This window comes from Saccopteryx bilineata, chromosome 2, assembly GCF_036850765.1.
Source record: "Saccopteryx bilineata isolate mSacBil1 chromosome 2, mSacBil1_pri_phased_curated, whole genome shotgun sequence".
NCBI classification, from domain to species: domain Eukaryota; kingdom Metazoa; phylum Chordata; class Mammalia; order Chiroptera; family Emballonuridae; genus Saccopteryx; species Saccopteryx bilineata.
This window is the reverse complement of record NC_089491.1, coordinates 352,761,758-352,787,273: the sequence shown is the minus strand read 5'-3', so window position 1 is coordinate 352,787,273 and position 25,516 is coordinate 352,761,758. Positions and strand designations below refer to the sequence as shown.

The following is a 25,516-nucleotide window of genomic DNA, read 5'->3' as shown; positions in this document are numbered from 1 at the left end:
AGATTTTATATGTTCATCTGACACATAGGCCAACTAGAATTAAGTTCAAAAGTAACAAAACTCTGTTGAAGCAGTCAATGGTAATAAGGACAATTTATCATCAATATCTTCCTTCAACAAGACCTGGAAAATAACTTACAATACCTTCTACTTTAAGGGTTACCTGTGGAAAGCCGCAAAAGGCTCTGGGTAGGGAAAATGGAATATTCATACTTTCTTTAATGTGATGTGTTTATTTTACTCTAATGCAAAACCCAAGATTTCACTATACCACAGAGACCAATATATTAATAAAAGGTCATAAAGTGGTGTAGGACATGAACATAGTGTACAAATTGGAGGATCAGGTTACTTTCTTTATAGCATGACACTACATTGTCACTGAGGAACACATTTAAAACAATACTGTGGAACTGTACTGAAATGTGGCATAAACATGACAACTTCCAGGCATGCCTTTATGCACCTCCCTGAGGATAGACTTGCAATCTCTAGACTTTAGTGTGGAGAGGATAATTCTTTGGAAGAATAAAAAGTTCAAACTTTTGAAATTTCAGAGAAGGATTTTAAGGCCAAAACATAGTGGGTTCATTTCTTTTCACCTTCAGGGAGAAATCTGATGCCTTATTCAAAACCTCATTAAACTTCTAGTTTAAATCCCAACCTGTGACCTCCTATAACCTCCTGCATTGAAGTCCTTCCTATTATTAAAGCTGAGAGGGTCAGTTTGACTCCTGGCAGAAGATCTTGAGTATAACACAGTCCTATCAGGCTGGTATTATTTACTTTAACAGATAAATTCTACAATGCAACTTGTAGTTAGCAGCACTGCCAAAATGGTATTGTTACTGCCTACTGTCTAAGCAAGGTTTATTGATATTTCAATCTTCTCATTAACCTTCTGGTAGATAGACCCTCCAAATTCAGTGTCATCATTCACAAGAGTATGTAGCTGAAAGACTGCAGCTTTGTAACCCAGGGTGAAATTATTCTGTGATAGTTTGGATTTGGCTATGTAAAAACTCAACTGATAGTCTGACCAGGCGGTGGCGCAGTGCATAGAGCGTCGGACTGGGATGCAGAGGACCCAGGTTCGAGACCCCAAGGTCACCAGCTTGAGCGCAGGCTCATCTGATTTAAGCAAGGCTCACCAGCTTGGACCCAAGGTCGCTGGCTCCAGCAAGGGGTTGCTCGGTCTGCTGAAGGCCCGCGGTCAAGGCACATGTGAGAAAGCAATCAATGAACAACTAAGGTGTTGCAACACGCAATGAAAAACTAATGATTGATGCTTCTCATCTCTCTCCATTCCTGTCTGTCTGTCCCTGTCTATCCCTCTCTCTGACTCATGCTCTGTCTCTGTAAAAAAACAACAACAACAACCCCCCCCCCAAAAAAAAAACCTCAACTGATAGCCAGCAAGCCAACCTTCAAAGGCTAACATAGCCCAGCTATAGAGGGTTTGGCCAGAATAATATAAATCAACATTACTGCCAAGAATGAAACAATCCCATTTATAGGAGGCCTTCAATTCCTACTCTTCTTTCCTGTGTTCAGTATAAATATGGTACAGGAGTCAGTTTGAACCCTACATCCAACTTACTCTCCAAAGAGATTTCTGTTCCAAAAGAATTTTCTGTGTTACATTTTTGGGTGAACGTTAAGTCCACAGTTAAAAACACTGTATTTGGTCTCTAGGTTGCTTGATACTTCCCCTGTATCAATATAAGCATGACCAAAAGTAGAAAATTCCACTCTACTACATGACTTGGTTCTTAGATCTATTGTAACTATGCCAAACCCATTTACTTGACTATGCTAAACCCATTTACTTGTTGAAGACATGCATGGCAGCCTTTCCTAGGTAACAGTAATTTGGTATGTTACACATATCTCCACCCAGAGAGCAGTTCTCCACTCCAACAAGGAAATGCTTAAGATCTTCTTCAGCCAATGCTGTCCATGCCTGTTCAGCCTCACTACCTGTGCAGCATTTGTATGCCTGACTCCCCTACCACACCATGTAGGCACCTTGGTGTCATACCTAGGATATATGCCATGGAGCTGCGTGCAAATAGAGAGGAACAGCTAGGGTGAACTAACACTACCTAATGTCTGGCTCTGTGTGCACATGTCAGCAGTTGGGCCCAGCACGAAGGTAGCCAGAACAGAGGTTGACTAATGTGAGGCCTATCCACTAATTTTGAAAACAAAAAGCAGACTCCAAATTATGCCCTTTCATCCTAAAAAATAGTCTAAACCCTTCTTAGAGACATTTAGCAATATTATCAGACTTCTTAGAGTTTTAATATCTATTCCAAAATACAGTTTAACATTATGTTTTTATAAGCTGGATACATTAACATTTTTGTGTTGCCAAAGAGCACCAAAAATTATATATACATACAAGAAGACAATATATACTTTTTCCTGTCAGAAAAAAATATAACCAAATATTTCTTACTTCATATATTCAACAATAACCTAATAATACTAGATAATGTTTTTAGCTTTTATTAATGATATTGGCATATTTTCTTTTCACTATATAGTAACCATATATAATAAGGAAAGATTTTAAAGCACTATGATTATAATTGTTGACTTTCAGCATACAAATTCTATTAAGTATACTAATACTAATCTAAAGGTACAAAATAATGGGTAATGTTGGCACAATCTAGTCACAAGTGAATATGGTAAATAGCCCTGGTTAAAGGTCCAAGTTCTATTCTAAACTGTTAACTGGTTATTTATCATGGTTATATGTAAATGAAGGAACTAAATTATCTTTTTAATGTTCACAGCAGAGCAAGAAATAGCCATGCCATTTTACATAAAAATAGAAATAATCCCCACACATTTATTAAAAGACTCAGAAAAAAGGTATTCCAACTTTTATGTCTATATAAGGCATTTTCTAATAAACTTTCCCACATTTCTTTTCTCCTACATTCCAAGTAGAAGTAGATACCATAGTTATGGCAAAGAGAGGTAAATGAGGCAGAAGGATGCCTGAAATACAAAAGCTCAAGCCCTGTAAAATTCATTATTTTTTTAGATTATATTTATTCATTTTAGAAAGGAGAGAGAGAGAAAGAAAGTGAGAGAAGGGGATAGGAGCAGGAAACATCAACTCCCATATGTGCCTTGACCCGAAAAGCCAAGGGCTTCGAACTGGCGACCTCACCATTCCAGGTCAATGCTTTATCCACTGCACCATTATAAGTCAGGCTAAAATTCATTTATATTGTTTCTATTTAGCATCAGTTAATAAGGTTATGATGATTCCTTCTGGATTTTGCTAATTTTTTCTAAACCTTTGTAACCAATCTGTTACTTGGTACATGTCAATGTTTGACAGGAAAGGTTCAAATTAACTCAAATATGCCTAACAATATGTAAATTATTTTTAATTTCATAGGGGCACACAGAAATCACAGGAATGCAAGACATAGGAGTGAACCTATTATAATAGACTTACTAATAAATGTTGTCAAATTAAAAAAATTCAAGGGCTTATTCTTTGTAAAATACATGCTTATTTTAGCCCATATTAAAGAACTCAGAAGAACTTACCATTACTAATTTCAAAAAACTCTTAGGATTATATGTATTACCCAGATAAACGCAGGCTCATCTGGATTGAGCAAGGTTCACCAGCTTGAGTCCAGGGTTGCTGGCTCGAGCAAGGAGTCACTCGGTCTGCAGTAGCCCCCAGGTCAAGCAAGGCACATATGAGAAATCAATCAATGAACAACTAAGGAGCCACAACAAAGAATTGATGTTTCTCATCTCTCTCTCTTCCTGTCTGTCTGTCCCTATCTGTCCCTCTCTCTGACTCTGTCTCTGTCACACACACACACACACACAAAAAAAATAATTAATTTCCTTTATCCCAGATATCTTTATGTCCTTCCCAGGTAATCCACCGATGCCCAAAAATCATTATTCTCCTCCTTTATTTTTATATTTTTAACAGGGACAGAGAGAGAGAGTCAGAGAGAGGGATAGACAGGGACAGACAGACAGGAACGGAGAGAGATGAGAAGCATCAATCATCAGTTTTTCGTGGTGACACCTCAGTTGTTCATTGATTGCTTTCTCATATGTGCCTTGACCGCGGGCCTTCAGCAGACCAGTAACCCCTTGCTCGAACCAGCGACCTTGGGTCCAAGCTGGTGGGCTTTTGCTCAAACCAGATGAGCCTGCGCTCAAGCTGGTAACCTCGGAGTCTCGAACCCGGTCCTTCCGCATCCCAGTCCGACGCTCTATCCACTGCGCCACCGCCTGGTCAGGCCAAAAATCATTATTCTAATGCCTATTATCATTCATTAGTTTTGCCTCTGTTACTGAATTTCAAATAAATGGAATCATACAGCATATATTCTTTTTTGGGTGACTTTTGTTCAATGTAAGATTAGCTTTACCATATCTTATTAACATGGGAGAAATAATGATTATAAACTAGAGATGACAAGAGCTATCGCTACTCAATTTTTATAAAATGCCTAAGCTTATAATAAATGTTTTTTATACATAAAACACTTAACAGAGTTGTTTTAAATCTGGAATGGACTACCTTTAGACACAACTTGGAGGTACTATAACCACAGATCCAGAGAAGCACTTGGTGGGGATGCACAACAGATTCAATTATTAGGATATATGCTATAAGTCCCAATTTAAGAGTACAGAGTATTATTTTTTCTTCCCTGCCCGACCCCCACTTCGAGTGCATGCAGCGTGAAGCCCGGATACAGTGAGAGCTGCCACCGCTGCCACCGCCCCCTTTCCTCCCTCCTCCCTAAGTCAACAGTATTTTTAGAAAAGAATAAATTAGTTCTAGCTAGACTCACCTTTGTGGTGTCATGTGTATTCAATATTCCTTCTACAATGTCAGATAGGCCCATATGTAATTCCTTTAAAAACAGAAATTCAAAGGAGCAATTATAAAAGAGTAGATATTTTTATTATTCAGTGGCCAAAATAAACTATATATATATACTACTATATATATAGAGAGAGAGAGAGAAAGAGAGAGAGAGATTTACCCCCCTTGAAGTGAGAAGCGGAGAGGCAGAAAGACAGACTCCCACATGCACCTGACCGAGATCCACCCGGCATGCCCACTAGGGGGCGATGATCTGCTCATCTGGGCCATTGATCCATTGCAACCAGAGCCATTCTAGCGCCTGAGGCAGAGGCCATGGAGCTATCCTCAGCGCCCAGGTCAACTATGCTCCAATGGAGCCTTGGCTGCGGGTGGGAAAGAGAGAGACAGAGAGGAAGGAGAGGGGGAAGGGTGGAGAAGCAGATGGGCGCTTCTCCTGTGTGCCCTGGCCGGGAATCGAACCAGGACTTCCCCATGCCGGGCCGATGCTCTACTGCTGAGCCTACCAGCCAGGGCTACTATATATTTTTAAAATTTATTATTTTTAGAGAGAGAGGAATGGAGAGAGAGAGACAGACAGAAACATTGATGTGTTCCTATATCTTCCCTGACTTGGCACTGAACCTACAACCTTTGTGTATCAGGACAACACTAAAAAACTGAGCTGCCCGGCCAGGAACAAAGTATACTATATTTTGATCAAGTATTTTTTCTTATTAAAAATTTTTGGTAATGTAAAAACATTCTTTAAAATTTTTCTCTTTAAAAATTTTTATTCTCTTAAAATTTTTTTATTGATTTTAGTGAGAAAGGAAGAGAGAGAGAAAAAGAGAGAGAGAGAGAGAGAGAGAGATGGACAGAAAGACAGGAACATAAACCTATTCTTGTATGTGCCCTGACCAGGGATCAAAGCAGCAACCTCTGTACTTCAGTATGATGCTCTAACACCAGTGGTCAGCAAACTCATTAATCAACAGAGCCAAATATCAATAGTACAACGACTGAAATTTCTTTTGACAGGCAAATTTTTTAAACTTCAAACTATATAGGTAGGTACATTCTTTATCAAGGTAGCACCCACACATGGTATGGTATTTTGTGGAAGAGCCACACTCAAGGGGCCAAAGAGTCGCATGTGGCTTGTGAACCGCAGTTTGCCAACCAGGGCTCTATACCAACCAAGCTGTCCAGCCAGGGCACCATAAATAGATTATTATTTATTAAAAAATTAAGGCAATCATCCTGTAGTTTTATTCTTAATTTATACAATAAGTTCAGTTCAGTTTATTAAATTCTCTTAAACCAATTCTCTACCCAATTTTGCATCTTCAGCTGTAACTATTTTGAGTAGCATAATATAGCAACTAGCAGTGGTAACAAATCCTTTTCACTCTCTCAATTTTTAAAAAATTCTTTACTCCATTTTCCTATTGGAAGTTTATATGCAACAAGATGTTTAAAAGCTGAACTTACTGGGATATCATCAGTTCGATTGTCCTTCCAGACCTCTAAGAGTGCAACTACCATGTCTCTCAGTTCAACCCTAGAGAGAACTCCATCACGGTCAACATCAAATACCTTGAAGCAAACTAAAAAAAAAAAAAAAAATAGAAACTCTTATAGAGGGAAATTACTTTTATATTCTGAATATAATACATTTTACTAGAAGCTGCCCTAGTAAAATTACTGTTTCTCAAGCAAGTACATTCTGAATTAAGTTCTCATCTGTAGCAGACATAGAAATATATTAGAGTCCTTTGAACATATAGGACTAACTGCACACACTTCACAAATCTCTGTCTCTCTCAAAATTATTATCCAACCTGCCCTGTGGTGACGCAATTGATGGAGAATAGACCTGGACCACTGATACCAGTTTGGGGCCCTGGGCTTGCCTGGTCAGGCACATATCAGAGTTGATGCTTCATGCTCCTCCCTCCTTTCCCCCCACCAAAAAAATGAATAAATAAAATATTTTTTAAAATTATTATCCAGGCTGAGGAGCCCTATCTTTCCCTCAAATCAGAGTTAAATTCCTTGAAAACAAAATAAAAAACAAAAATAAGGGCCAATAAATATTACAATACCTCACAGGTTTTGAGGTTCAAGCCCTTAATTAATTTATAATATTTAAAACTGATAACTGAAGAGTTGATTCTTTTTTTTTCCTTTTTTTTCTGAAGTTGGAAACCGGAAGGCAGTCAGACAGACTCCCGCATGCGCCTGACGGGGATCCACCCGGCATGCCCACCAGAGACGATGCTCTGCCCATCTGGGGCATCGCTCTGTTGCAACCAGAGCCATTCTAGCGCCTGAGGCAGAGGCCACAGAGCCATCCTCAGCGCCCGGGCCAACTTTGCTCCAATGGAGCCTTGGCTGCGTGAGGGGAAGAGAGAGACATAGAGGAAGGAGAGGGGGAGGGGTGGAGAAGCAGATGGGCGCTTCTACTGTGTGCCCTGGCCGGGAATCGAACCCAGGACTCCTGCATGCCAGGCCAACGCTCTACCACTGAGCCAACCGGCCAGGGCCAAGAGTTGATTCTTTAATGTTGACATACATCTACATTAAGAATCAGTAACAAGCCGGTATTAAAATAGCCTGCTTCTATTTTGCCTCTCCATTGCACTCAAATGTTTTTTTTTGTTTGTTTGTTTTTTTATTTTTTAGTGAGAGAGACAGAAGAACAGATAGGAAGGAACAGAGATGAGAAGCATCAACTTGTAGTTGTGGCACTCTTATTTGTTTACTGATTGCTTCTCATAAATGCCTTAACAGGGGGAGGCTCCAGCAGAGCCAGTGACCCCTTGCTCAAGTCAGAGACTTCTGGGCTCAAACTAGCAACCAGGGGGTCATGTTGATGACCTCATGCTCAAGCTGGTGAGCCTGTGCTCAAGCTGGAGACCTCAGGGTTTCGAATCTGGGTCCTCAGCATCCCAGATTGACGCTCTATCCACTGTATCACCATCTTGGTCAGGTGACACACTCAATGTTTTGCTAAAGAACAATTCCAACTCTCCAATGAAGTTTACACAATGTACTAGAATTAGAAATACAAGCACTTTGCCAATTAATGCCAAATAAATCACTCTAGTTTGTTAACTTCCATTAGTACATCATTAAAAAAGATTTTAAAAAAAATTTTAAGTCAATAATTGAGTGAGAAGCAAAAATTTCAGCCTCCTTATTTAATATTATAACTTTAATGGGAGCATATAATCCATCATAAATCCAGTTTGAATTAATGGTATATCATCATGGAAAAAAGATGAACTTTTTTTTTTTGTATTTTTCTGAAGCTGGAAATGGGGAGAGACAGTCAGACAGACTCCCGCATGCGCCCAACCGGGATCCACCCGGCACGCCCACCAGGGGCGAAGCTCTGCCCAACAGGGGGCGATGCTCTGCCCATCCTGGGCGTCGCTATGTTGCGACCAGAGCCACTCTAGTGCCTGAGGCAGAGGCCACAGAGCCATCCCCAGCGCCCGGGCCATCTCTGCTCTAATGGAGCCTTAGCTGCAGGAGGGGAAGAGAGAGACAGAGAGGAAGGAGAGGGGGAGGGGTGGAGAAGCAGATGGGCGCCTGTGTGCCCTGGCTGGGAATCGAACCCGGGACTTCTGCACGCCAGGCCGATGCTCTACCACTGAGCCAACTGGCCAGGGCCAAAAGATGAACTTTTAAGATTAAATAATAACCAATTTCATACACCTCCATAATAATCATGCTACTAAATTGAGTACATCATTTTAGTATAATATAACTAAAGGTCAAAATATTCAAAATGCACACTCAAAACAGGCAATATTTATGAGCTGTATTTTAGAAATACACAAAGATAGTAACTTTAGTAAACATATCAAAACTAGATAACAACTAAATGTAAACTGCTGCTTTTTCTCAAATATGGTTAAGGTTTAATAATGTAATATGCTTATAAATGATACTATAACATTTTAACTAGATTTAAAAGACCATTTTAGTATTTAATAAAATTATATTTTGATCATAAATTTCACTTTGCTAATAAAATAATAATATATACAAGTCACAGAAAATGAGCTGTATTTCAAATTATGCAATGCACTGAATTCTCTATATGGACTACCAGCAAATATTTTCTGAATGCTTAACATTTTCAAATATATTATGGCTTATATATTTTATTTATCATAAACTGTAAATTCATCAGATACAAATTCAAAGATACAAAACGACTCCACAGTGAAAAGGAATAGATGATTGAATTTTTAGACTAGCACCAGTAAAACCTCAACATGAGATTGCTAATGTCAATCTGACAAAGTGATGAAAATTCATGACTTAATCCACAGATGATTTTACATAAATGAATGCTAATTTTTTCAATGTATACTTTGCAAATCTTGTGACAATGTTTAACATCACTTACATTTTTGTCTTTCAGCCAGGGGTCCCCTGCAACAGGCTGACAACCCACAGGATATCTCCTTAAAATCTATGTGATTATCACGATTTTCATCAAAAGCATTAAACAAACCTGTAAAATAGGAAAAGACACCATAAACCACAGCAACCAAACTTCCTAATGTTTATAAAAGAAGGCATGTCTCTCATAAACTGGCCAAATGTTTGGGTTTTTTTTTAAGATTTTATCAGTAGTTCCCATTGTTTCAGAAAAAATTTTTCTTGTGGTGTAACTATAACTACTTAATACTTTATAAATAAATATTTTAAATTTCAGATAAAAGGGGGATTTTTAATTCAATCCTCTGGCTTTCAAATATTTTGTAAAAAATAGAAAAATGCCTAACCATCAGGTAGTGGGCACAGTGGATAGAGCATTGGACTGGGACACAGAGGACCCAGGTTTGAAACCCCGAGGTCACCAGCTTGAGCGTGGGCTCATCTGGTTTGAGCAAGGATCACCAGCTTTTAGCCCAAGGTCGCTGGCTTGAGCAAGGGGTTATTTGGTTTGATGTAGCCCCCCCGTCAAGGCAAATATAAGAAAGCAATCAATGAACTAAGGTGCCACAATGAAGAATTAATGCTTCTCATCTCTCTCCCTTCCTGTCTGTCTGTCCCTATCTGTCCCTCTCTCTGTCTCTGTGACAAACAAAAAAAGGAAATAAAATGATTTTATCTTCAAATAAAATGATTTATAAATCTCCAATATTAAAAAGGTAAAAATACAAATGCACTGTTAAAGTATGTGAAAGCCCATAGCCTTATCTTTTCTGGCTCCCCTAACAAGTACTTTTGAAGTACTCTAGGAATGTGGAAAATACCCATTATATATTCCAAGAATCTAATTCCATGCCCTCAGTTTAAAGAGTACAAAATTAAAACTCAGAAGGGGGTTGCCAAAAGAAAGAGAAGTTAAAAGGGTCAAAACAAGAAGTCGAATTCAAGTATTTAGATTCTAAATACGTTTTTGTAATATTACCCAAAATTATTCTTTGTATTCCTATTTTTTTTAAAGTCATAGCAATGAAAAGTTTAAAGCCAGTGAGGACCTCAGAGACGGTCAAGTCCAGTGGTTTCTTAATTTGGGGATGGTGGTGATGAACATAACACTGGAAATTTCTTATGTGAAAGCAAAAAAAGTAGAGACACTCAAGCAGATGAAGAGGTGAAGTTATGTGTAAAAACCTGGAGCACTGCCCATTCAGTGGCCACCACTCCAATCTTTGCACCAGCTGCTGAGGTACGTCATTGGAGTATAGCTTCATAACCACTGACTTGGTCAAACTTATTTTATATATGAGGATATTCAGGTGAAGAGAGCTAAAGTAATTTAAGCAAGTTCAAAACTATAATCGTAATTCCCATTTTAGTTTTTACCCCCACTAAACTCTGCTATTTGCAAGAAATTTGCAAACCTGTAACATTAAAGCCTTTCATAGTTAAGATGCACTGGGTAGGCCTAACCTGTGGTGGCGCAGTGGATAAAGCGTTGACCTGGAAATGCTGAGGTCGCCGGTTTGAAACCCTGGGCTTGCCTGGTCAAGGCACATATGGGAGTTGATGCTTCCAGCTCCTCCCCCTTCTTTCTCTCTGTCTCTCTCTCCTCTCTCTCTCTCTGTCTCTCACCCTCTCTCTCTCCTCTCTAAAAATGAATAAATTAAAAAAAAAAAGAAAAAAAAAAAAAGATGCACTGGGTAGGCATGAGAGACAGTCTCAGGCCTGTTTACCAAAGAATATTTCTAGAAAATAGAATGACTCCTACCTTCACTAAGAGATGGATGAATAGGTGGTGAAACCAATGGGCCAAATGTCTCTAAATCAAATCGTCCAGTCCGGGATTGAGCCTTCAGCAACCAATAACGTTTCTCCAGATCAATGATGTCTGATTCCTCCACTGAGAGTCAAATCAAACAAGATTATAAAACTTCTTAGCTTTCTCTTCTGCACAGTTAGTTATCCTAACAATATAACTTCTAAGGATATAATCTAATTTCTCAATTCAATTGTTAAAAATAAACATTATCAAAAACAACACTCTGAAACACAAATACATTGTATCTAAAATGGCATGAAAAGTCAATTCAAATTAACATAAAAGAGGCTTTAAAATTAAAAAATAGGCCCTGGCCAGTTGGTTCAGCAGTAGAACGTTGAGACCCTGTGTGGAAGTCTCAGGTTCAATTTTCAGTCAGGCACACAGAAGAGGCGACCCTCTGCTTCTCCTCGTCCCTCGCTGCCCCCCCCCTTTTCCTCCAGCAGCTCTGGTTTGATGATTTGAGCACATCAGCCCCAGCACTGAGGATGGCTCTGTCAAGCATGGCCCCAGATGGGCAGAGCATCAGCCCCAGACAGGGGTTGCTGGGTTGATCTTGGATAGTGCACATGCGGGAGTCTGTCTCTGTGTCTCCCTCCTCTCACTTAAATAAATAAATAAATAAATAAATAAATAAATATATATATATATATATATATATATATATATTTGCAACTTCCCATTACGTAGACTGCTTAAATCCAATATGTAAAATAAAGAACTGAGACATTTCGCCCTGGCTGGTTGGCTCAGTGGTAGAGCGTCGGCCTGGCGTGCGGAAGTCCCGGGTTCAATTCCTGGCCAGGGCACACAGGAGAAGCACCCATCTGCTTCTCCACCTCTCCCCCTCTCCTTCCTCTCTGTCTCTCTCTTCCCCTCCCTCAGCCAAGGCTCCATCGGAGCAAACATGCCGAGTGGATCCTGGTCGGGCGCATGCGGGAGTCTGTCTGACTGCCTCCCCGTTTCCAGCTTCAGAAAAATACAAAAATAATAATAATAATAATAAATAAATAAATAAATAAATGAACTGAGACATTTCTTTTTGGCTTTCCACATCGTTTTTATCTGTACTTACATAATTTTCAATTTTTATCTCAGGTTTGAAGATACATACATATTCTCTCCTAGTTATACTGTAAACACTCTAAGAACAAAATTCATGTCTGATTCATCCTGTCAATATGGTAACTGCTTAAAAATTCAATACTTATTCAATAAATGGAAAAAATATGATAAAAGATATAAGTAACAAAGTCAATAAACAATAAAGGAGTTAGGATTTACAATATGACAAGTAATAGGAACATCATGAAAACATAAACATTTTTCTTTCCTCACTTATCAGAAGGTATCTTTTAAAGAATCACAGATAAGCTCTAACCATGGTTACATTTTATATGTGCTCCCCCCCTTCAAGGTACTAAAGTAAGATTTAGAAAGCAAACAAGATGAGCCCTTCCCTTTCCCTGGTTTTCTGCCTGCAGTCACTTTCCAGACCTTGGCAAGGTATGAGGAAGGCAGTGAGATTTCACTGAATTAAGAAGTTGTAGTTCAGGGAGGCTAAGGTAGCTGAAATTTTCAGGGTACAGTGCTAGAGAAGAAAGAGTTATGCAAAGAAAGAGTTCCAGAAATTTACACAGCAATCTTGTTGAGTTGGCAGAATACTAAGCTCTATATGCACAAAGTGAAATTCATTGAGGCTAGGCTAGGAGATGCTTAAGTCCTGACCAGTCAGAGAGGAGATGCCTTATTGAACACTAGAAGCATTCATAGACTAAAGAGGGTCATAATTAATAGTAGGGAATAAACGAACTCTAAAGATTACTCCAGACTTGCCCCAACAGAGCTTGAAAAACAATTCTTGAAATATCAAGCTGATCCAAGTTAAGTAACTGCTTATCAAAATAAAACACCCTGTGTTGTCTTCTTTGGAGGAAAACTACAGAATCCAATTAGCCATACAACATGCACAAACTCTAACATTCAAAAAAGAAAAGAAAAAAAAATTATGGCCCTGGCCAGATGGCTCAGTTGGTTGGAACATCATCCTGATATGCCAATGTTGCACGTTTGATCCAGGTCATGGCATATTCAGGAATCAGCCAGTGAATGCATGGATGGGCGGAACAGCAAATCGATGTTTGTCTCTCTCTCTCTCTCTTTCTCCTCCTGCCTCTCTCTCTAATATCAATAAATTTAAAAAAAATTATGGAACAAATATTCAAAAGTGATCCAAGCCTGACCAGTTGTGGTGCAGTAGATGGAGCGTCAGTCTGGGATACTGAGGTCCAAGGTTCAAAAATCCAAAGTTGCCAGCTTGAGTGTGGGCTCACCAGCTTCAGTGTAGGGTCACAAGCTGGAGTGTGGGAATCCACTGGGGTTCTTAGATGTATTCCCTACAGATAAGGGGGGGACTACAGTATGTTCTTATTTCTATACTTCTAGGTACTGAGTATACAGAATGTGGCAAAAATAGGTTTACAGTTGTGAGTGTGCAAAAGTTTATTCTTGTATTACTATTTATTAATTACTGTATTATTTTCCATATGAACTGTAAACCTACTTTCAACTCCATCCTGTGTAATGGATGCTCAGCATTTCTGACTGATGTTTACATAATATACTAACTTAGTACACAGAGAAATCACACCAGTTAAGTCCCAAATTTTTTACCTTTGAAGACTAAGTTTATTAATCTCCTTAAAAAATACAATTTGTTTACTGATATAGAAATATGGAAAGATGAGTTAAACATATTTAGAAGAAAAAAAAGATCAGATTGGTCATGGTTACCAATTAAAACCATACTTAAGAACTCCCTTTTAAGAGTATGTGACTTGTTCATTTTTGGGTTATAGAATGCAATTCATTAATCAAATATTTGCCAAAAACTGCTATGCTAAATTATATGTACTGTATTGTATTATTATTACTCAAACATTTTAAACGAATTGAAAGCTGAATTTCTGAAGAGACAGCAACTAACCTCATTTTCACTTAAAGAGGTAATATTGTAGTACTTGATCTATTTTCAATTCATAAATCAATAACAAACTTACTTTGTAAGCTAAGTAGTAATGAATTTATCACCTATCTATAGGTATAATAGCTTCTGTTCACAACAGCAGCATACCATATTCTCAACATTCTGCACTTTGGGCAATCCTAATCAAGTCCCACCTTACCAGAGACTCCAGCTGCAGAAATAGTTCTTTAATACCAGCATTAGATAATCATTTTTTTAAAAAGCCGAGCAAAATCTCCAAATGTTTTCAAACAGTCACACAGTTCTTCAACGTTTTTAAGGAAGCAATATTTTCAAAAGCAATGACCTTCTGAGAGGTACTTAAAATAGCAGTAAGCCTTACATCATTTACAACCAGATAAGAGGATAAGGAAGGAGAGACATGTAGACTTACTAGCGGCTTATGGTCTAAGAATCACTAATGTACTTTTTTCTTATTCAAAGAAAGTTTTAACATTGCAAACTAAAATGTGGCAAGGGAATATAACAATAAACATTTTTAGTTGAGATAATGCTAAAATAGAGCAAAATAAAGTTGAATTAGACATAAAAAGGACAATCATCAAAATGACTTCTGGCCCTAAAATAAACCAAAAGTACTACACTAATTACCTCAGAATCCAGATTCTTTTTTACTTTAGAAATTAACTTTAATGGAATAACATTGATCAATACGAGTATACAGTGTCAGGTAAGAGCTGACCCTTCCTATGCCTTAATGTAATGCTAATCAGTTTTCTGTATCTATCATTATTTAATTAACCAAAAGTTGTAGAAGGAAGATCTTAGAACCACTTTGTGACCTTCAGAAGTTCCTTAAATTTATAAATATCATAATTTATTTCCCCCTATAACATAGTATGTCTTTATATAAACTCTCACATATTATGAAGTTGTTAAAGCTTATTCAAATATAATTTACCTAGGTCCTTCTTTTTGGTATATAGTTAGTCCTATAATCCTAAAACAACATATATCTTCTGCTCACTGCTGGGCAAATCAAAAATTTTATCAGTATTTAGAATGTATACTTTTGGTGGCTGCAATTTTTTCAACACAGTTAAGTACAATAACACGCAGTTAGTCCAATGCATTAAGAAAAACTCAAAGATGAGTAGGACATGAGCACTGTACTCAAGGGACTTAAAACTTCTGAGGAGAAACAAAGCCATTTCCAGTAAGACTCTCAGGTAAGGCAAAAAGCATCTTAATTGCTTTTTTAAAATGTAAAGTGTACAGACCTGACAGGTAGTGGTGCAGTGTATAGAGTGTCAACCTGGGACTCTGCGGTCCCAGGTTCAAAACCTTGAGGTCATTTGCTTGAGCAGAAGCTCAACAGCTTGAGCGTGAGATCATTGACATGACCCCATGGTCGCTGACTTGAGCCCAAAGGTCACTGGCTCAGCTAGAGCCCCCCAGTCAAGGCACATATGATAAGTAATAAATGAACAACAAAGGTGGTGCAACGAAGAATTGATGCTTCTTGTCTCTCTCCCTTCCTGTCTCTCTTTCTCTCTATCGTTAAAAAAAAAAAAGTCAAGTATGCAGGAATGCAAATGAAAAGGTAATCTGAATGGAAGAAAAATGGAGAAGGCAAGACAAAAGAGGCAGAATCTGAGTTTTGATGACAAATTAGTATTTCAACTGTCAAGAGCTGAAAGACAGAGGCATTTTTAAATGAAGGAATATTAGAAGGGATGATATACAGGATAGCTATAAAAATTCATGATATAGTTATGAAACATTGACCACGGCTCTGCAGTTTGAGGAGAAAACACACATGAAAAAAAATGGGTTTGGAAATTGAAGACTAGGAAACTAAGAGACTTTAGAGCTAACAAAATTAAGGAGTTTAAACTTTGTTCTACAGAAAATTAAGAATGATTAAACATTTCTGAGAAAGGAAATGAATTTCTATAATGTAAACTAAAATATAAAACTTTCCTTGCCCTGACCGGTTGGCTCAGTGGTAGAGCGTCGGCCTAGCGTGTGGAGGACCCAGGTTCGATTCCCGGCCAGGGCACACAGGAGAAGCGCCCATTTGCTTCTCCACCCCTCCGCTGCGCTTTCCTCTCTGTCTCTCTCTTCCCCTCCCGCAGCCAAGGCTCCATTGGAGAGAAGATGGCCTGGGCGCTGGGGATGGCTCTGTGGCCTCTGCCTCAGGCGCTGGAGTGGCACTGGTCGCAACATGGCGACGCCCAGGATGGGCAGAGCGTCGCCCCATGGTGGGCGTGCCGGGTGGATCCCGGTCGGGGGCATGCGGGAGTCTGTCTGACTGTCTCTCCCTGTTTCCAGCTTCAGAAAAACAAAAAACAAAAAACTTTCCTTAATTCTTTCCTACTATTAACATGTATTCAGGAAATAAGGAAAACTATTACAATAATGTCAGCAAGAAAGATTGACTCAATAACTATAACTAAGTTGCCCTGGCCAGATAGCTTGGTTTGGTTAGAGCACCATCCCAAAGTGCAAGAGGTTGCTGGTTCACTCCCCAATCAGGGCATGTACAGGAAAAGATCGATGTTTCTGTCTCTCTCTCCCCTCTCCTCTCTCACTGAAATTGATAAATAAAAATTTTTTAAAAAAAGAGAAAGAAATATGACTGAGTTAAGATTGATAGGACCTAATGTGAAGTTTGATAAGGAAAAGTCAAAGATAATCTCCAACTGAATTACTGGAATTGCAAATTCTATTAACCAAAATAGAAAAGATATAAAGAACAAGTTGTTTGCTTTTTTTACTTTTAGATGGGTTAAATCAAGGAACGATGAATTTGGTTTTATATACGAGAATAAGATTTTATATATCCAGGACGCATTAATTTACAAGAATACACTGTGAGAAATACCTCAAGACCAAAAAACTTCATCTAGGTTATCACCTACAAAAACATGAAGGAAACGGCTATAATGAAGCAAAGCACGCACGCTGTCAAGAATAAAATAGAGCTGAAGGATAAATAACTCACATTTTGAATGTAGACAGCAAAAGGAGAGCAATAAAAGAAAATCAAATAATATAAAACTAGAAAACTACATACAATGCTTCAAAAGCCAGAGGAGAGTTTTAAGAAAACTGAATGTTCAATAGCGCTAAAAACTAGTAGAATGAAGTTCATTGCCTAATCATGCCAGAATTTATCAGGCAGAACTTATGGTAACAACAAATGAAATGGATAGAAAAATAGTTGGAAACTGAGTTAATAATTTATCATGCCTACGTGTTGAAGCCTCCATAAAAATCCCCAAAGTATGTGGTTCAGAGAGCTTCAAGACTGATGAAGATATCCACATGCCAGCAGGATTGGCATATACCAGCTCTAAAGAAACAGAAGCTGCCTTCTAGATCCTGCCGTATGTATCTCTTCATCTGGCTGTTCATAGCGTGCATTATAATAAGAAGTCAGTAAACATAACTGTTCCCTGAGCTGTTCTAGCTAATTATCAAACCCAAGGAATTTACAGCTGGTTGGTAGAAGCACGGTGACAACCTGGACTTGGTATCTGAAATGGAGGATGAAGGGGCCATCATGTGGGACTGAGCCCTAAACCTGTGGGGTCTATGCTAACCCTAGGTAGATAGTGTCAAAACTGAAATGAATTATAGGACACCCAGCTGGTGCCTGCAAAGCATTGGAGAATTGCTTGGTGTGGGGGAAAACCCACACATTTGGAGTACAAAGTATTCAGTGAGTAGACAAAACAAAGAGTTTTCCTTTTCAGCTAAGTATTTAATGCTACAGCATTTCATTTTATTCAGCTCTAAAAGAAAAAACTACTGACAATAAATTTCTTTTCAGGCATATTATCATATTTTACCAGGCACTGTATTAAAAAGTGAACCAAAAACAATGAAATGTTGATTACTTACAATGTGTGACTCCAGCCAAAGTTTGGTAGAAAGTGGGAGTATCACTATCATCAGTGAGGGTCACATAAACACCTCCAGAGAGTAGCCAACGAGAGAAAGTAAACGCTTCTTTGTTTAGAAAAAGCCAATTTCTAAATTTTTCATAGTTTACCTTTTCACCCTAAAATTAAGAAAACATTTGTTTAATCAAAATTTAAAGTATTGTACTTGGAACACTTAAAACTTGAAATTTGCAATTAGTTGACATTTACCTACAAAGGAAGAATTATCTAAATAATACTAATGGCTGTAATCTTGGAAATCAACCTAGTTTCAAAAAAATTGTACTTCAGAACTTCCATTTGCATGAAATCTATATGCTAATTGCAACTTATTTCATCAATTCATTAAAGCAGTACATTGCTACTAATAAGCCACATTTTATTTGCTAAAGTACAGTGTGTCCATAAAGTCATGGTGCACTTTTGACTGGTCACAGGAAAGCAGCAAAAGACGATATAAATGTGAAATCTACACCAAATAAAAGGAAAACCCTCCCAGTTTCTGTAGGATGATGTGGCAGCATGTGCGCATGCGTAGATGATGACGTAACACCGTGTATACAGCAGAGCAGCCCATGGCCATGCCAGTCGAGATATGGACGGTACAGAGGAAAGTTCAGTGTGTTCTGTGGCTCACTAAATTCGAATCTGTGACCAAAGTGCAACATGAATATCGGTGCGTTTATAACAAAGTGCCACCACATAGGAATAACATTATTCGGTGGGATAAGCAGTTGAAGGAAACCGGCAGTTTGGTGGGGAAACCCCGTTCTGGTAGGCCATCAGTCAGTGACGAGTCTGTAGAGGCTATACGGGATAGCTACCTAAGGAGCCCTAAAAAATCTGTGTGTGAGCCCACATCTAACTTCACTGAATAGGTATGAAACTGGGCGAGTTTTCCTTTTATTTGGTGCAGATTTCACATTTCTATTGTCTTTTGTTGCTTTCCTGTGACCGGTCAAAAGTGCACCATGACTTTACGGACACACTGTATATTCTGAAATCAGTAAACGCATTTCTTTTAATATTTAATAAATCCAATTTTTCACTTGCCTTATCCCTTTTCTTTAGCACCTCAACCTGTCAGAATCAGCATATTTTAATTAAATATGTATGAAATTTAAGTGTTCTTTAAAATCTCATTGGCAATTAAAAACTATGCCTGACCTGTAGTGGCACATTGGATAAAGTGTTGACCTGGAACACTGAGGTTGCTGGTTTGAAATCTGGGGCTTGCCTGGTCAAGGCACATATGGGAGTTGATGCTTCCTGCTCCTTCCTCCTACTCTCTCCTCTCCTTCCCTCTCTCCCTCTCTCTCTCTCCCTTCCTCCCCCCTAAAATAAATAAAATCATTAAAAAAATTTTTTTAATAAAAATAAATGAAACCTATCCAAAAGTCCTGAATCAGAAGGCATCAATAAAAACATGTATTTGTAAGCCAACTAGAATACAAAAGGAAACAAGTAGATTTCTATTTTTTTGCTTTCTTTCCTTGCTAAATCTTTCTTTGTCTTACTAAATCTCTGGAGAAAATAGTATCCAGGCTGAAAAAGAACATCACATACATGGCCATGCAAGTCAATCTCTTTGGGAGGCAAAAGGACCTAGAGGTTGAGTGAGGGCGAGATATTGCTATGAGAAAAAGGGAGACAGAACTCACATGAAAATACAATGAAGAATGGCATTCTGGAGCCTAATAGCTCTAATCCAAAAAGAGATATGGTAGAAATAATTTCTACATTGTTTAATAATATCTTACTAATGCTTAGCCTAGTAGTTTTCAAACATTCAACAGTATGACCCAAACACCCAAGACAACAATGACAGGCCCTGGCCGGTTGGCTCAGTGGTAGAGTGTAAGCCTGGCGTGCAGGAAACCCGGGTTTGATTCCCGGCCAGGGCACAGAGGAGAAGCGCCCATCTGCTTCTCCACCCCTCCCCCTCTCCTTCCTCTCTGTCTCTCTCTTCCCCTCCCACAGCCAAGGCTCCATTGGAGCAAAGTTGGCCCAGGCGCTGAGGATGGCTCTATGGCCTCTGCCTCAGGTGCTAGAATGGCTCTGGCTGCGGCAGAGCAACGCCCCAGATGGGCAGAGCATCGCCCCCTGGTGGGCATGCTGGGTGGATCCCGGTCAGGCGCATGCGGGAGTCTGTCTGACTGCCTCCACATTTCCAACTTCAGAAATATACAAAAATACAAAAAAAAAAAAAAAAAGACAACAAAGACAGTTGTTTTTCTGAATGGAAGAATATGACATTCAGATCTGCCCATTCAGGGACATGTGAAGACACTGTCAAAATGTTTAGACATTTGGATCATAATCATATTTTTCTCTACCCCATGTTTAGTCTAGAAAGAGTGTTAGCAGTATAAAGTCCACAAGCTGATGCTCATTTTTACACGTCAACATCTCTGACATCGGAAGAAGTCTTAAAATCAATATCCTTCAATAACAACTGGCAGCTCAAATGTTGTTATAAGATGCACTTTATGTACCCTAAGAAAGAAAAAAGCTGCCAATTATAATAGGTACTTCTACCACCTTCACATATAGTTAATTCATACAATTCCCTGATTCTAAACATTTTATATTAATCTTTAAAGCAACCCTCGATAGGAGTATCATCCCCATTTTACACATGAGAAAACAGAGGCACCAAAAATTTACGTAATCTGTCCAAGATTATACAGCGGCAGGGATAAGACTGAACCCAGGTAGTACAGGCTCCAAAGTTTCTGTGCCTAAGCCATATACCGCACTGCCTGTCCAACTCAGTGAAATATAAACTAACCTCTGACATCCACCACCCCATCAGGATTACTCCATATAACTGGTAGCACCAAAATCCCATCTGTCAAATCTGACTTTATATGTTTCTCATGAATCTTTTCTAAAAAAGGAAGCAAAAGATGTAGCCTTTTATAAACTGTTATTAGAGTAATCTAGGAAAAAATTTCCAATGTTATAAAAGTCAATTAAATCTGCCTGGAACCCAAAACAGACACATATTTAAAGAACAATATAAAACATGAATTTCCACTTTAAAAATCAACTATCAAAAAAATATTAAGGTAGAGGCCCTGGCTGGTTGGCTCAGCGGTAGAGCGTCGGCCTGGTGTGCAGGGGACCCGGGTTCGATTCCCGGCCAAGGCACATAGGAGAAGCGCCCATTTGCTTCTCCACCCCCAGCCCCTCCTTCCTCTCTGTCTCTCTCTTCCCCTCCCGCAGCCAAGGCTCTATTGGAGCAAAGATGGCCCGGGCACTGGGGATGGCTCCTTGGCCTCTGCCCCAGGCGCTAGAGTGGCTCTGGTTGCGGCAGAGCAACACCCCGAAGGGGCAGAGCATCGCCCCCTGGTGGGCAGAGCGTCGCCCCTGGTGGGCTTGCCGGGTGAATCCCAGGCGGGCGCATGCGGGAGTCTGTCTGACTGTCTCTCCCCGTTTCCAGCTTCAGAAAAATACAAAAGAAAAAAAATATATTAAGGTAGAAAAAAACGATACAACTCCTATGTGGATTTTCTTTATAATACATCTGTCAAGGCTAATAAAGCCAACACAGAAAAAGCAGAGACCCATTTCATGTCACTTAAATCTAGATGCGTGGTCCCTATGTTATAGCTAAAGTGCTTCTTTTTATAGTTTTGGGTTTCTTTATTTTTAGGAGTACAAAAAACACTACAAAGCATTGTTATGGGAGGTCCAAATAAGCTTATTAAACTGATATTGAAACATGGTAATTTGAAAAGCTAAATTGTTGGATACAATTAGACATATGACTAAGAAATTACAGCAGGTAACTACATCAGATAAAATTAGACCATTTACATTGTTGAGTTTTTATTACCAGTGATTTTTTAACTCTCTAGGACCCACACCAATGACCAACACTCCACATTGCCAAACTTAATGGTCATTTCCCAGTGATCAAGAGATCAAATGACTTGACCTTTCAGTTTATTTGACATTGTTAAACATTCCTTCCTCTTAAAACATTTTTATCACTTGGCTTCCAGGATGCTATTCACTTTTGTTTCTCCTCACAGGCTCTTCCTTAGGCTCCTGTTTTGGATTCTTCTTCATCTTGCAAACCTCTAAACATTGGAATACAGGACTCGGTCTTCCAATCTGTATTCTATCTGTAAGCCAACAAACCCTTTCCCCTGAACTCCAACTTATTATGTCAAAAGCATAGCTGACAACTCCACTTGAATGTGTAATATATGTGTGTTGGTGTGAGAGTATGGAAGTATGTTTCATTATACTGTAAATGTGGACAGCTGCCTTTACAGTAGAACCAGAAAGTTTCAAATTCAGCAATGTAACAATAGTAAGTGTCACGGACCTTTGAGTACAAAACATAGTTGAAACATCAAATGTTAAATTCAAAAATGTCAAGAATATGCTGTACATAAGCATCCATTCATTATAGCTAAACTCAATATACAACTAAGAGCCAACACTTTGTCAACAGGTAGGGATAAAATGTAAATCTTTAAATATACCTCTGAGAAACACTTCCTGAGTGTGTCTGGGACTTTACCATCCACCACATGGAGCATTCTTTCCATTTCTTCCCGTGTAACATAGCTTCCGGATTCACTTGCAAAAAGACTAAAAATGTCTTGGAGAAAGGAAAAATATATTAATCTTATCATAGATTAAATATGCCCTGGCATAAGTAGGGAGGAAAGAGAAAAGTAACAATTATTGAGTGATAACTAGTTCCAAGCACTTCATAAACACATAATTTATTTCTCAAAAAACCCTAGCAATACAAATGAAAACAGCAATGTGGTATCTTCTCAAATCTACTAAATTTGCAAAAATGTTTAGGAGTAACAATACAAAGAGTTAGGAATAATGTGGAGAAACTGAAACATATACATTGTTAATGAGAGTATGATTTACTGCCACCACTTTACAGAATCACTTGCCAAAATCTAGTAAAGGTGAAGATGTATGTTAGAAATTCAAGGTCTAGGTAACTCTACTTCTACCACTGAGAAACTCGCATACATGTGCTCATCCATGAACAGTGTTCACTGGAGTATCATTTATAATAGCAGAATTTAGGAGGAAAAAAGATGTCTACAAACAAGCAAATAGGTAAAGTGAGATACAAATAAACATACACACAACAAAATACTATATAACAGAATAAAGGAACTAAGTGTTTCAAGATGTATAAATACCAAAAATATTCAAGGAGAAGGCCAATTGCAAAATAGTCTGTATAATATATCATTTATTCAAAAAGTTTAAAATCTGCAAAACAGTTGTGGATATGTTTAAGGAGCCTGACTAGGCGGTGGTGCAGTGGATAGAGCATCAGAGTGAGACACAGAGGACCCAGGTTTGAGCCCTGAGGTTGTCGGCTTGAGAGTGGGTTCAACAGCCTGACTGCGGGGTCGCTAGCTTGAGCATGGGATCATAGACATGATCCTATAGTTGCTGGCTTGAGCCCAAAGGTCGCTGGCTTGAAGCCCAAGGTTGCTGGCTTGAAGCTCAACGTCACTGACTTGAGCAACAGGTCACTTGCTCTGCTATAGCCTCCCGGTCACGGCACATATTAGAAAACAACCAATGAACAACTAAGGAGCCACAACAAAGAATTGACGCTTCTTATCTCTCTGCCTTCCTGTCTCTTTGTCCCTATCTGTTCCTTTCTCTGTCTCTCTCTCTGTCTGTCAAAAAAATAAAAATATGTTTAAGGAGATACAGAAATATCATAAATGTATAAAACCCTGCTTGAGAAATGAAACACCATCAAAGTCATGAGAATGATAATCTCTAAAGAGAATTGGGATGGGACTATGGACTGATACAAAGAGAAAACCTTGACTTGGCTATAGTGTTATATTTCTTTAAATACAAGATCTGGAACAAATACAATGTTAAAAAAATAATAAAGCTGGGTGGAGGTACGTATTATATGTATGCTTGAAATACTGCTGTTATGGGTTGAACTACATTCCTATGTAAGGTATGTTGAAATCCTAACCTCTGGTACCTGTGAATGTAACCTTATTTGGAAAGAGAGATGATAGATAGAAGAGACACTCCATCCCTCTGAAGGCCCAGTGGGTTCCACTGTCTGCCTTCCTGCATCCTGCAGCCAATTCCCTTAGGGGGAATATATATTACTGAAGGGCTCTGACCATCTGATACAGGTTGAATCATGTACCCCTAGAAGACGTTTAAGCCCTAATTCCAGTACCTATAAATGTAACCTTATTTGGAACAGGGTCTTTGTGAATGTAATCAATTTAAGATGAGGTCATTAGAATGGGCCCTAATCCAATATGACTGATTATAAGATAAGACAGATATAATTGGAAGAAAGCCATGTAATGACATAGGCAGACTGGAGCAATGCAGCTGTAAACCAAGGAACACCAAGGATTGATGGTTACCCTCAGAAGTTGGGAAGAAGAAAGAATTCTTCCCTATAGGTTTCAGAGGGAGCAAGGCCCTACTACCATCTTAATTTTGAACTTTTTTTTTAAGATTTGATTTATTTTAGAAAGAGGAGAAAGAAAGGGAGATGGGGGAATGGGAAGAATCAACTTGTAGTAGTTACTTCTCATATGTGCTTTGACAATATGAGGCAAGCCCAGGATTTCAAACCAGCAACCTCAGCATTCTAGGTCAATGCTTTATCCACTGCACCACCACAGGTAGGCTAACTTTGGACTTCTAACCTCCAGAATTGTGAGATAATAAATTTGTAGAGATTTAAAAAAAATAAATCTTTATTTTAAGCTATCTAGTTCATGTTACTTTTGATACAGCATCTCTAGGAAACTAATGAAATTATATTAAAAAAATGAAAAAAATTTAAGTAATATGTTTGTGTATAGTACTCAAAAAATTGTTATTTTTAATTACTGGCTTCCTGAAGCCAGAGTGTTATGTATGTTGGTAGAGAATGCTATTGAAAACTAGGATCACAGTTAAATTCCAATATATAAAACTGGACTTATGGATATGTTTATTATTTTGTGATAATGTGTGTGTGTGTGTGTATACACACACATATATATGTATATATCTCCAAACCTAGCAAAATGTACACTTTACACATATACATTTTAATGAATGTCAATTATACCATAATGATATTATAAAAAAGGAAATAAATGCATATCCTAGGACAGTGTTTTTCAATCGTCAGTCTGCGGACCAGTACACCACAAATTTCATGCCAATCCATGAGTTAACCACTCTGATGCTATATAAAGATTATAGACCCAATGACCTTAGTCAAATTTGCTTATGCTCAAAGAGATTTCTACCTTAGTAGTCCTCAAAATAAATCTCCTATTTTCACTGGTCCCCAAGTGTAAAAACGTTGAAAACCACTATTCTAAGAAATATAGATGGACAATGATCAACTAAAGTTATATCATCCTTTCATATTTAGGGGATAAATGATGTCC

General features: G+C 38.5%; 1 protein-coding gene and 1 pseudogene across 4 annotated transcripts in view; both read right to left on the bottom strand.

The window, feature by feature from the left end:
• USP32 (ubiquitin specific peptidase 32) overlaps positions 1-25,516 on the bottom strand; it is a 174,487-nt gene that overhangs the window by 85,105 nt on the left and 63,866 nt on the right. For all 4 annotated transcript variants that reach the window (XM_066262748.1, XM_066262749.1, XM_066262750.1 and 1 more), the window contains exons 4-9: positions 22,580-22,698; positions 18,040-18,199; positions 11,094-11,225; positions 9,297-9,404; positions 6,365-6,480; positions 4,857-4,919 (exon numbers count right to left, since the gene is read on the bottom strand). In XM_066262748.1, the coding sequence (XP_066118845.1) occupies positions 4,857-4,919; positions 6,365-6,480; positions 9,297-9,404; positions 11,094-11,225; positions 18,040-18,199; positions 22,580-22,698 (698 nt within the window). The remainder of the gene's footprint in view (positions 1-4,856; positions 4,920-6,364; positions 6,481-9,296; positions 9,405-11,093; positions 11,226-18,039; positions 18,200-22,579; positions 22,699-25,516) is intronic.
• On the bottom strand, positions 640-1,906 carry LOC136324756 (voltage-dependent anion-selective channel protein 3 pseudogene; annotated as a pseudogene).